Genomic DNA, 13,405 nt, shown 5'->3' on the forward strand with positions numbered 1-13,405 from the left:
TTACCTGAGTGGACCTAATGTTTGAGTGCAAACAGCTGAGTTTTTCACACTGACTTTTCCATGAATTTTTCTATTCTAGTGTTTTTCCCTCCCTTGCCTGACAGGAAAACTGCAGGGAAACTTCCGCTGTGTCAGACAAGTGTGAGCAGGCAAGACGGGAGATTTTCTGGATAGGTTTCATTTCAGGAGTTTATGTGTGAAAATGGCCAGAGAGTTTTCTTCATTAAGTACCCTCAGCTCACAATAAACATAACTTTATCTTGTGTTAAAATCTAATTGCATTGCCCCCCTCGCAGTAGTTTTACATTGACATTAAACACCGTTATATCATTGCAGCCTATAAAATTTACAGAGTGTACAATGGTGTAGTATTATTATTATACAGCATAGAGTCAGTTAAGTTTAAATAATAACCTAGTCCCATAAATGCTCTCTGCATTTGAATGCCTCCATCTGTATCTTTGTTTATTAGCTTGATGGAAACATTTAGGAATCTAAAGGCAAGACAATTTTTTAGTGAAACATTTATGTTGGTTTTGGTCCTCTCTGTAGATCTCTCTCTGTTAGGACTTGGTACTTAAAGGTTGAAAGGCGCTTTGACAATACTCTTTTAAGAAACAATTAAAGTTAATAATAGAAAAGGCATTTTATCAGTTATGTTTGGCTGATATTGTTGGCGACAGTTACGGTACAGAAATTGACTGTTTAATTCATTGATTGTGACAACCATACAGAGGCAGAGTCAGGTGAAATGGTGGCCTCTGTAAATTCCTTATATCAGGATGTCAAATTGAGCCATCACACAAAGTTCAATTTAAAAGGCCAACACGGACAAGATCCAGGAATAGTCTGGATGTACGTGAGGGTTTTACACCAGATAAAGACCTAAAACGTTATCTAAGTTGCTCAAAGGTTAAGCATGAACCCAACATGACCCCACACTGCCTCCAATGTGTCTTCCCTCTCTCTTGTCCTGTATGTTGAGCTTTAAAGGCAAAAACATAGGATTTTTCCTGTACTTCATTGATATACATTACAGCATTCTAATAACTTTTTCCTCATGCCACTCAATCTGCTCAGTTTCTTTCTAATGATTGATTTCTTGGTGACGGATCAAAGGTTACTTTCCAGCCTACAGAAAATCTCATGCCAGCAGGCTGACAGCTGATTGAATGTAATCCATGATCAAAGTACCAGAAATAACCTAAAAACCTAGATTCAGTGATAGGTCAGCCTACTGTTAAATTTCTTGGGAAAAATAACATTTGAACCCATTATGGCAATAAAATACATAAAAAATGTTTTTGTAATATTTTATTCTCCTTGTTTGCATATTTTTCCATAACATACAGTCTTTCCTTGACAGAAAAAATTGGGAGAATGGATGGTAATAACTGAGCTATACATTTCCATAACTACTGGATGAAGATATGAGTATAAATGCTTATTCATTAGTATAGGAGTAAAGCATTATTGGAAAATTACACCAGCAGATAACAAACGACACTTTGACAAGTGTTTTATACACTGTGGGTGCAGCAGGAATCGTTCCTAAACGAAATACTTTAAAATCAAGTATGAACGATATAAGTTTAGATTTTTCTAGAGCAAGAGCTCAGCTCAAGTTAGTTTAAATGGCAAAATACTTCATCAAAAATACATATCCTTTTAATTCAATGCATTCAAATGATTATCTCTTAACTTACATTAGGACCCAAAATACAAATGGTTTTCAAAAAAAAGCAAAAAGATGTACAAAAAGGCGACAAGATAATTCTATGATAATGTAAAAAAATGTGATGAAACAACAGGCCTTTTCAAAGACAGGAAAAAAAAGTAAAGATTTAAATAGAGATTTTTTTAGCTACCCTGACGCCCTTGAGCTTAAACACCTTAAGTATTTTATCGCTTTCAGGCAGCACAGCAACAAATGAGAAGTGTAGTAGTTTCACACATTACTGATTCATGGTTTGGTTTATTATTAGAGCATGGAAATCTCTGATAAGATATCATCACATTTTCTGATCAAACGATGGAAGTGTGCAATATATTCCTCAATAATGAATGCAAGCATCATTACAGTACATCCGATAGATTCTGTCTTTTAAAGTTCCAGTTAACACATTAAAGTGTTGCCTCTTAAAGGATAAGGCTGGTGATGTTCTATATTGCTGATATCATCAAAAAAAAAAAAGAAAAAAAAAACAATTAAAAAAACTAAAATATTGAAATCAGTCTCTCAGTGCTTACTGATTTCCTTTAGACTTTGGCCCTGGCACAGAACCCACAAGTTCCTAATGAAGACTAAAATTTATTAAAATGGGTGATAAATAAATACTTAAAATTTTAAAGACCAAATAATTTTCTTGATTATTTTCAACATTAATACTGAAACAGATATAAATACTGTATTTTTGGGGGGTCTTCTTCATCCTCAGATGATGCACGTGGTGTGATGAAAATGGTGTGGGATCATCTCAGAAAAACTACAATGGTCAAGTTCACCATAATGAAGGAACATGTCACCCAGTGCAAAAGTGTGGCTCTTTTCTGTTTATCATTTTTAAGCCACAGGCCATAATTATGCTCTATGGCACAACCTTAAAACTATAGAATATCACCATATGTATCCTTTAATTTAGTCTGAGCAGCATATTTCTGTAATAGCTGTTTGCCTTCATTATGTTGGTGAACACGTCAGCAGTAAATGACAGTTTGCACAAAACACTCAGGCAAGGTTTAAGATCCTAAAGAGGAGAGGCACCACACTGATACAACTTAAAGCAACAACACTATAGACAATGTAACGGTACGGCAACTCTACTTTCATGTGCTGCCTTGCCTGTCTTACGTCATCTGACGGCAGCCCAAACAGTCGGCACAACAACGGGATGGTTAATGCTTTCATGATCATTCTGGTAATGAGGATGACGGCGACTCCAATGACGAAGCGCAGCAGGGACAGAGCCACCATGCTGATGCTGAGCGGCGGTAAAGTAAGAGGAAGTGAGGACAGAGGTGGATCCAGTATCAGCCCCAGGTGGTGGTTCACATGTGAGGCCAAAGCAGCTCCCGCTCCTGTGCCCAAAGCTTGAGCTGTGTCACCGCGAGAGGTGCTCCAGGAATCCAGGGAGAAGGCAACTAGTCCCAGACTCACGTGTGACATGATGATCACAAGAGGAGCATAGTGGTTTGTCATGTAGAAGTTGTCGATCTTGTCCAGAATTGGATGGAAGAAGGCGAGAATAAGAAGGCTGTAGAGGAAGCCAGTAATTACCTCCTGTAACAAAGGAACACAAGTTATTTTAAAACCCCGAAGATAGGAAGAGAGAGGCATTTTTAACAGTGTAGTACTCGTATTAATACTCTTGCTTGGTATTTAAAGGCAGGCTTCACATATGAGGTCCAATGTAGATATTCAAATCAATGGATAAACTTTGAAATAATTTTAAGGTAGATTTTGGGCAGTTTATGCCTTTATTCATAGAGGAAGACAGTCGCCTACGAGCATGGGGCGCACCTTGACCACAAGGCCATCTGAGCCCCTTAGCCATTTCATTCGCCGTTTTTTTATGGGAATCACAGCGTATCTAAAAAAAAGATACAACATGTTGCCATTGATATCAATAATATATCAATTAAGCAATTCTGCAACTATTAATTTATCGCACAACAATCATAAGATGATACTTCACAAAATCTGCTTTCTCCTTTTTCTTTTATCTTTTTGACAACTTATTCACTGGCCATTTAACTTCCACTAACACTACCCTCATTCATCTCATAAACTCCATCATGATTAGTCAGTTCAGCCAGGAATTATCTTGTCACACATTTAATGATTTTTGCAAAATGGATGTACAGTTTTACTTGGTGGAGAAGGCTCGGCTCAAAAGATGCTCCCTGTGTTAGTCAAGCAGCATGATTTCACTTTCCACATAACTAGAGACCCCATATGAATAGATACATTTATGATAATGCATACTGAATAAGAGGTGTGATTGGCTGGGGGAGCTGGGAGGTGATAATTAGGATCACAGCTGATCGTGGCTGACAACCGTGTCCTGCAAGAACTAACGCTGGGCTTCATTTAACAATGACGTTATGGGTTTATCTGCCTGATTGCACATACTCTGTGTCCACAGCGTTACATCCATGCTGCAAACTCAGGAGAAAATCCCTCCCTTTCTTGTCAGTCTTTGTATTTCCACAGCACGTGCTGTGGCCGCCTCTGTGGCATGCCAGAAGTGCCACTCTGCTCTTCTCTGCTTGAGATATGCACAGAGTTTATTTTTAGCACAGGCTGCTTCAAGCACACATCAATCCATGTAGAGAAGATTAATCCAAACAGGAAGTAAATATGCAACACAAAGACATCCAGTCAATTTCAAAATAAAACACCATGTATTGACTTTCAGTTGTCCATCCCATTACCATATCAACATTACTGCAAAACAGGGTGCAAATGAGCAACAGGTAAACCTCAGACAGGCAAAGTGACAAGCTTTGTAAGGCTTTTTTCTTTATTCTTGAGTGAACTTTTGATCTCATGGTCAATCTGCTCTGAGCTGAGCTCCACTTTGCTCTGACTCTGATGAGGACACATCATTTGCTGCAGAAAAACGGTGGCACCAATGTAACGCTGTTGGCACTGTAACACAAATCATCCTGCATCTTGAAGGCAGTCACGATCCTCAACTGAGACTTTTAATCAAAGCAATAAAACCCTTAGTGTCTTGCTATCTCAGAAAGAATCAGATTAGATGCAAATTTGTGGTGTTCCTAGAACATAAACAGTACCTGCCATAATCAGCTGCCTGGCTACCAGATCTAATCAAACCTTATCAACTGGCTTTGATGTGTTTATTGGGTTCTACCTACTAAGAATATTCCATGAATCATAAATTACCAGCTCCTTTGTAATTCATTAACTTTATCAATGAGTCATAAGAACATGCTGACCATGAAAATAAAATAGCACAAAAATAATAAGTCGGTCAATCTATAGTTATTATGTACAGAGGGTTTCACTGATATGTTCTGCACATTAATTCAAGAAGACACCTGTGAACGAAATGTTGCACCAGGTTCATCAAGATTCAAAACTTAGATCTGACAGCTGTGATTCCAAAGTTTCAAAGTCAATTCAAATTTCAGCAATAGACTAATTCTTACAAATCTAATGAGATGTACGTACCAGAATGGAATGCATCCCCATGTAGACTCTGCTTACACAGACCAGGACGCTCCAGCTGAGAGCCACAGATAAGCCGAAGAGGAAGGAGTACTACAGAAGGAGACACAGCAGAAAGATGTAGCATTAAATAATCAATGTAGATTTCATAAAGCTGGCTTAAGATTTGCCTAAAGCATAAACAACTACTGTTAAGGTATTATATTTTTGAGCATAGTGGTGTAGGAAATATTTGACTGATATCTTTGAAAAGGATTTACATGAAGGTCACATGCAGTAATCAGGAGCTTGGGAACACTGTAGCTTCGAGTTAAAATGTCAGTTATCATGCTAATAGGCTGGCAGTGACATTAGTTTAGCTGGTATAATGTTAACATCTTCGTTTAGCACATAAGTCTGTGATCAATAAAAGGATTATGCATAGTTAATCCAGTACAGCCATGTATATCTGTACCACTTTTTAAAGTCTCTCAATAGTTGACAAAAGCACAGATGTCAACACCATGGTGGAGCTACAGATGAAGCCAGGGAATCACCTGAGAAGACAATTAATAATTAATATATTTTACACTATACTACTATATTATAGTATATATTATCATTAGCAGTAGTAGTACCAAGCACTGCAAAATTTCATCTAACAGTTGGTAAAAGAGAGGTAAGATATCTCAGTGTTGACCGAACAGCTGATGGTCATTAACATCCCTGCCAGCTCAGCTAATCTTAACAACACTGTTTACCCAACACCCACAAAGTTCCTCCTGCCTTGAGTGCTGTTTATGGTCTGCGCCTTATCTTTTCTTTAGTTACTTTTTTCTCTGAAATGTTTCAGTTCCCTTGAAATCTGTGAACTTGTTGACAGTAGGGAAGTTCAGGAGGTTCAGACAGCTGCTCATGCTCTGTTGAATGCAATTTTTGCATGTGTGCAAAATTTAAAAAGCCTCATTTCTTTCTCTCCTGATGCAAAGTTTGATAAATCTATTTTTTTAGAGGAAGTTTAGAAGCATGAGGGTTTTTTTTTTCTTACTGGATATTATGACTAATGTATTTCCTTTTTAAGACTGAACTTCAATTGTGCTCAGGATGCAGGCAGTAGCTGGTTAAAAAAACAAGATAAGAAAATCATGTTGAAATACAGGATATGGACAAGGCATGACAGAAAAGAAGTGCATTATGTAGTATTGAGAGGTCTATTTAAAAAATATTAAAGCAGCCGCTTTTTCCTTAAAGAAACATTTTGGGGTCTGGATTAAAGCATTTAATTTCAAGCCATAATAACTCTATCAGAGTTCAATATCTAAATACAAAAGATAATAAAGGTATGAAAACCTGCAACAAAATCTCCCTTGACTCTCCTTGAAACTTCAGTTTTCCGCCTTTGACTAAATAACACATGACTCTGCTCTTGGCCAACTGCCTGATGTATGTCTACGTTTTTGTCTATCTAACCTTTGAGGTTAAATCAATGTGGGTTGGTATGTGTTGCTCAATATGTCATTGTGAAACTGAATACATCTGAGGCAGTTGAGAAGTAATCAACAAAAAGGAGTCTCCCCCTAAGAAAGGTTTACCCAAAGATGTAGAATGATCCTTGAAATAGAAACTAATTGAAGAGATTCTACCCAAAATTGAATAAGTCATGTAAGGTGTAAGCTGCATTTACAATTTAAAAAACAACTTTATCTAGGAGGGCACTCACTGCCTTTAATATGGGACTATTTTAATGCACATGTTAAATACCTATTATTATTTTACTACATATTTGACTTGTTATATATTCCTTTCTTTTGTTTCTGCTCTACACTGGTTATCTCTTTGCACAACCACTGGTGGTACTCTCATCTGTAACAGTCCTATCAGTAGGTAAATTCTTTTCATTGCTTTGAGCTGTGACCTGACCTGTCTATAGACCCGACTGATAGTGGACCAGCCTTCACTATCTTAACACCCCTATGGAGCAGTAACCATCTAAACCTGCGGTCTTTGATACTAATTGCACATAAATGGCCTCAGTGAGTGTGTTTTGATGCTGTAAGCATTCGGCACATGCTCCACAATCTCCAGGAACTGTAATACATAAATGCTAAATGTAGAAGGAGTTGCTTTGTCATCCATTGGGTGGTATCCATTGTTTAGTATCACTTAACCTTTCCCAAATTTTTCTAGGTACAAAGGAACCACCACTCACTGAATATCACATTATACAAAAAGCAGCCTCCATTCAGTTCTATGGGGTAAATGTGTCTTTAACCATTAGGGCACTTAGCGTTTATTACAGGGGTGCCAGAAATGATTGTAGTAGTTCACTGATAAACAGAGTTTACATTAGGACAGTGGATTAAATGAGGTTTTGTCTCTTTTTCCTCTACCCCTTTGCTCAATGGCCCATATGCTCCTCTTTCACTTTCTCCTGCTCTTGCTTCACGAGCACTGAGCTGTGCTCATCTTACTACTATAATTGGCGGCACGTCTGTCTGTCCACACCGTTACTCCAGTTGTCCTTGATATCTCCAAGAAGACTTCTTGTGTGCACTGCTTCAAACATCACATGCAAGTGGGGATGACCATGTCCAAATAGTGCATCCTTTTTACACACTTTGTTATTTGACAGAGGTTTGACGCTCATCTTATCTGTGCTTGAATTAAAGCATAGTGCGATTAAAAAATGTACCAGGCTGTAAAGTGTGTCCATGTATCCACCATGTGAACTTATAACTGGTTAGTTGCTTGTTAGCAAAGTATGGAAAGAAGGTTCACAATAACTAGCTGAATAGAGGCATCTATGGGTTAATTCTCCCACTGTGCTTGTAAAACTGTAGCAAACTGGGGTATACCGGAGCAAGGATAGTAGAATAGTAATCATCTAAACCTGAGGTCTTTGATATTAACCATAAAAAATCTGCAGCTGCAGAAAAATGTGCTCTTTGCTCCTTGACAGTTTCATTTTTCTTCATATGCATCAGTGTTCATGCAGACTCCCTTTACCCCTCTCTCTCTGAAAATGCAGAGGAGCCAGTATATGTTTATCTAAAAACAAATCTACCTCTACTCTCATGACCTGCTTTCTTCTGACACACCCTGCTGTGTTGTTGATGGTCTATATCTACAGAGGAATGATTTTTTTGTCTTGAATCGAGTTCAAAGCTCCAAGCACATTCACTAACTTCTATGGCTGCATGGGAGGTGTAGAGCTTCGCACAAGAGTGGACAACAGGGATTAACAGCATGTTTAAAGCAGTCCGTGCTTTTTCAGTCTGACCTAACAAATGCCTTGGCACGTGTGGGACACGTAAAATAATATCACTGCTTTTTAAATTCTTTACTCTCTTAATACGTCATGCCCAATTTTTATAACAATCAAATGCAGCATGATGAAGGAGAACAACACTGTCTTAGCATCGTGATGTTTCATATTGAGATGCAAAAGCTTTCACTCAGTAAATCTGTAATAACATGTTTCAGTTCCACACGGTGTTCTGGCTTAGAGCTGGATTAACACCACAGGGGTCCCTGCTGAACCTGCCATGCCTCTCACCCTTTGTGTGTACATCCTGTTTGTTTTGAGTACGCCTTAGGTCAGCTTGAATAGTCTCCTGGTGTGCACTGTGTTTGTATGTTTGTATGCTTTAACAAAAATATCAATCATGCAAGATATAAACCAAAAAATGAACCAGTTTTAAAACAATGCAGCCTGGTAACTGTTTCTGTCCTTCAGCACAAGAAAAAAAGGTCATAATGAAGATAATTCAAGTCCATACCATGCTGCAGTGCTTTGGTGTACTGAAGGTTAATGTCAATCTATCTGCTACACTGTAGGACTGTCAAGAGATACTAAGATTGAAACATGGCGGTGATACACAAGAGCAACTCAAACAAGAATAATACTTACTTGAGTGATTTCCTGTTTTTCATTTCCAAACAAAAGCCGGAGAACTCCCCGTACTGTCAAACTTGCACTTGATATTGGTGATGCTTTGGTACTAAAATGTTACCAATACATTTGTGCAGAGAAGACTCTCTCTTTTAAGTGCAGCAGCTTTTGTTTAAAATGATTACAGAAGATCTGCAGCTATTAAAGCTCCTGTGTGTTAATGTAATGATACTAGGGCTGTCAAATGTTCAAACTATGTTACTGGTGATTAATCCAAGGATTTCTGTAGTCAATTAAACTTAATCCCATGTTTTGCTGCATCTTAGAAGTCCACAATTTTTCATTCAACACTGTTATATTTGGGTTTTTTGTTCTATCTTACATTAAGTCCAATTGATGCCCTTTTTGGATGCCGAACAGTTTTTATTTTTTATGAAATAAGGAACTAAAGTTGATCAAAATTATGACATAAACTCAACCACAGAAAAAGGAACTTGTTATAGACTAAGACAAAGGAAAATAAAGGAACAGTAAAAAAGGGAAATGTTTGATATCACAAGGTGCAGATGACTTTGACTTGTCCACTCATTTTTTTTTTTTTTTTAAGTGAAATGACACATTAAGGTGCTGTGGTAGACTTGTTTCACATCACTGTGGCTGCAGGAAGACTGTACTGGCTTAAACAAAGTGTGCTGAAAAGGACAATGAAGCATACAATTAATGTGATTAAAAATGTAATAATATAGAAAATCTAAGATTTCCCAAAAATATACATTGCAGTACTTGTTTTAAACAGCAGATCTCAAAACTATGAAGTATTTCTTATGCTCATGAATTATATTTTGGAAAAGTGGTATGTTACATTTTTATGGTCAAAGAATTGAAATTAAAGTGTCATATTTATTCATTATTTGACTTCAATCTCTGTTTATCGTATACACTGAAAATCCTTAAATTGTGATATTCATCATATTTCGAGTTAAATGTATCATTGCACCCCTACTTTAGTATTTATCAATACTATAGCCTATAAAATAACAGAATGCATTTTTCTTAAACAGCTGGGACCAAAAGGTATCAGAATTTTTTAGAATCATTATTAATGTAGTTAAAAAATGCACTCCAACATCCCAAATTCAAAGTAGGGCTGGACAATTGATCCAAATTGAGATTAAATCGCATTATAGCCTTCTGTAATTTTCAAATAGCAGAAGTTAAATTATTTACTGAAATGAGTGTCAAAATACCAGTTTATAATTTTGTCTGCAGCAGGTGTTATGCCCTACACATCATGCAAAAAAATCAAGTGAATTTTTATAGAATGCAGTTTACAAAAAATCCTACTTTTCTAATTTTTGTATGGTTTTCTTAATCAGAATGAGTAAGACATGCAAATGATCACTTCCTTTGATATAGCAATTCAGTTTGAATTAATATGTGGTAACATGAGAATTAGTAATATGGGCCAAAAAAATCACAACAAGATCATTTTCAAAATTGTTCAGCTCTAGTTTAATCCATCCAATATTGTGTTGGTTATAATATAGAATTATTTATTGCTTGTATTAGTTGGAAAATACACTGAATGAGTAACTAAAGATTATTTTCCCAAAGTCAAAGTTGTTATTGTCTTGTTTTGTATTTATTAGTTATTTAGTTAGTTTGTTGATATTTAGTTTCAAATTGTCAGCATATTTTGGATCTGCTCAATAAAAGACTCATAGATCATACTTATAATTATCAGCTTCTGTTGACCTACCAATGAATTTGTTCATTTACCAAATTTACTTTTTAAAGCCCTATGGGTGAACCTGAGGTCCTGAGTCCAGTATTTAGCCCTGATGCAGATGACCCCTTTGCCCTGTTAACCAGACTCTTGTCTCATTTGCATTCCAGCTGTATTTCTACATGGATGAGTGCTGTCTGCAGACAGAGACATACTTTATTTTATTCTAAATAGTTTGCCAAAGTTTCTCACCTCCCAGCGTCCATACGTCAGCATGAAGAGACAGAAAGGGATGGCCGTCCCTGTCATGGCGTGTGTGGATGGCATGCTGTACTCAGAGTTGTAGAAGACCTCCACCTTCACCACAGGAGGAGAAGCCGGTCGGGACCAGCGGACCATGTCCTTGGTGGACTGTCCCACAAACAGGTTCCAGGCCCACACTACGATTAGTCTGCGGCTGACCAGGGCGTCGATGTTCCAGAAGAGGAATGGGAAGAAGACGATGAAGAACATCTCGTTGCCCAGCTCAGTCCCAAACGTAAACAGGTAGAAGAGGAATTTGTTGTGGATCAGGAACTCTTGACCCACATCTCCAGTCAGGGAGTTTCTCCGGAGGGGTTTCGCTCTGGCGGTGTCTGGGTCGACATTAGCCGCCGATGATGCACCATCAGGCCGGGCAGCGTTGTCACCCTGCACCCCGTTAACCTGCGCTGAGGTCGCGTCCCCAGCTGCTCCATTCCCAACCATAACATCCGAGCTTTGGATCCTCTTCCTCAGCCCGGGACAGTCCTGCTCAGACCGTCCACTGTCCGGCTTGGTCGCTTTATCCGGAAATGTCCCTTTAACACCGCATAGTTGTTGAAACCTCGCTACATGACAGGGGTCTTGTAGATTTTTACATACCTTAATAAAAGTCTTTACAAAGTCGTTCGCCATTGCTTATAATAAAGGCTAAATCGTTTAAATACAGAGCACTATTCAGCGGTAAAAGTGGAGTTTCGTGCCCATAGATTGAGTTCAGAGATAAGTGTAGCTCGGCGGTCGTTGCATTTCTCCTAACGGAATAAAAGCACGGTGATTGACGCTAACAGCTCCAACAGTCGCTACTACCTGCTGTCCGTGTTTAAAACACAGATCTTGTTCACCGGCGAGGAGATTTTGGACCGCAGCATCCAAAGTCCGTTACAGTTAACCATTACTTTAAGGTATATCCTAATGCACAGAATCACCCAGTAACTGCGTCAGGCCGTTATTCCTGTTTTCATTTTTCTTCTTCCTTGTCTGGCGGTTGTCTTCTTCTTTGAACATAATTGCTGTCGCTCAACGCCTAAAACAGTGAACAGCCACCTCTGCTGGACGACTTTGAAATAACAAATGACAGTAAAATACAATTATTACCCAAAATGTCCTCAATTTTGTTGTGTTACAGCCTGATGGTACAGTGGGAAAAATAACATAAATAAAGTTTTTTCTTTTACAAATTTATTATACATAAAAAACCCGAAAACACATTTGTATTATAGCCATTGCAAAAACATTGCAGCTATTTCCAGAAAAATGAGAGAGAGAATTTTGAGATTTTCTAACACTCTTTTTAGTCAGAAGTTTGCACATACTAAGATACTTTTTTGGAGACATGTCCTGTGGTCTGATTAAACATAAATTGAACTGTTTGGTTATAAAGTCCATCAGTAGCCTACATTTGGAGGAAAAGAAGGAAGCTTGCAAGCCTGAGAACACCATCCAAACTGTGAAGTACGTGGGTGACAGCATCATGCTGTGGGGGTGTTTTGCTGCAGGAAGGACTGAGGCACTTCACAAAATAGATAGGATCTTGAGGAAAGAACATTACATTAGAAATATTGAAGCAGCATCTCAAGACATCAGCCAGGAGGTTAAAGCTTGGGCACAAATGGGTCTTCCAAATGGACAATGACCCTAAGCACACTGACAAATTAGACACAAAGTGGCTTAAGGACAACAAAATCAATGTTTTGGAGTAGCCATCACAAATGCCCAGATCTTAGTCCTATAGAAAATTTGGGGGCAAAGCTGCAGAGGCATGTGCAAGCAAGGTGGCCTACAAACCTGACTCAGTTACACCAGCTCTGTCAGGAGGAATGGGCCAAAGTTCTTTCTCATTATTCCAGCTTTTATCAAATATAAATATAAATAATTTGGGTAATCTAACTTACATAAAACATGGAAGGTTTAGTCTGATTTAATGTCACACAGTGAGGAAAAAAAGGTTATGTATCTTTTCACATGGTGTATGTAAAAATCTGGTTTCAACTGTAAATACATACATACATGTACATACATACAACAAACTCAAGTAAAAAAGTAAACAAATATTAACACAAAAGGATATGACACAAACGATCTTGAAAGGCAGTTAAACAGAAATAGACGGTAAGAAAAAACTATAGGCTATATGCCGTCTCTTTATTAATTCATTGCATTCAATTATAATTGTTATTGTTGTTGTTATGTCTTATTTCCTCTCCTTTTCCCTTCAAGTTTTTGTGAACCCCCTATCATCCACTGGTGAGTCCACAGGGTGTCGAAACCCCACTTTGAAATACACAGCACTAACCCTTTATTTCAAATAAAA

The 13,405-nt window shown here is 37.9% G+C and overlaps 1 protein-coding gene across 1 annotated transcript; it reads right to left on the reverse strand.

Moving 5' to 3' along the window:
* Positions 1–1,299: 1,299 nt before the first annotated feature.
* Positions 1,300–12,076, reverse strand: LOC121521592 (sphingosine-1-phosphate phosphatase 1-like). The gene is made up of 3 exons (XM_041805692.1): positions 11,044–12,076; positions 5,198–5,287; positions 1,300–3,280 (listed from the first exon to the last, which is right to left on the reverse strand). Exons 1-3 carry the CDS (start codon positions 11,725–11,727, stop codon positions 2,729–2,731), a joined length of 1,326 nt encoding a protein of 441 aa, XP_041661626.1. The 5' UTR covers positions 11,728–12,076; the 3' UTR covers positions 1,300–2,728.
* Between the last annotated feature and the right edge of the window lie 1,329 nt (positions 12,077–13,405).

The sequence above is a fragment of the Cheilinus undulatus genome, linkage group 14, assembly GCF_018320785.1.
Source record: "Cheilinus undulatus linkage group 14, ASM1832078v1, whole genome shotgun sequence".
Classification (NCBI taxonomy): Eukaryota; Metazoa; Chordata; class Actinopteri; order Labriformes; family Labridae; genus Cheilinus; species Cheilinus undulatus.

What these genes read in the sequence shown, in the direction of transcription:
- LOC121521592 (XM_041805692.1), bottom strand. Translation starts at nt 11,727, where the DNA reads ATGGCGAACGACTTTGTAAAGACTTTTATTAAGGTATGTAAAAATCTA. An exon ending in TGACGTATGGACGCTGGGAG is followed by an intron (nt 5,288 to 11,043) that starts GTGAGAAACTTT and finishes CTCCTTCTGTAG; the next exon opens with TACTCCTTCCTCTTCGGCTT. An exon ending in TGGGGATGCATTCCATTCTG is followed by an intron (nt 3,281 to 5,197) that starts GTACGTACATCT and finishes CCTTTGTTACAG; the next exon opens with GAGGTAATTACTGGCTTCCT.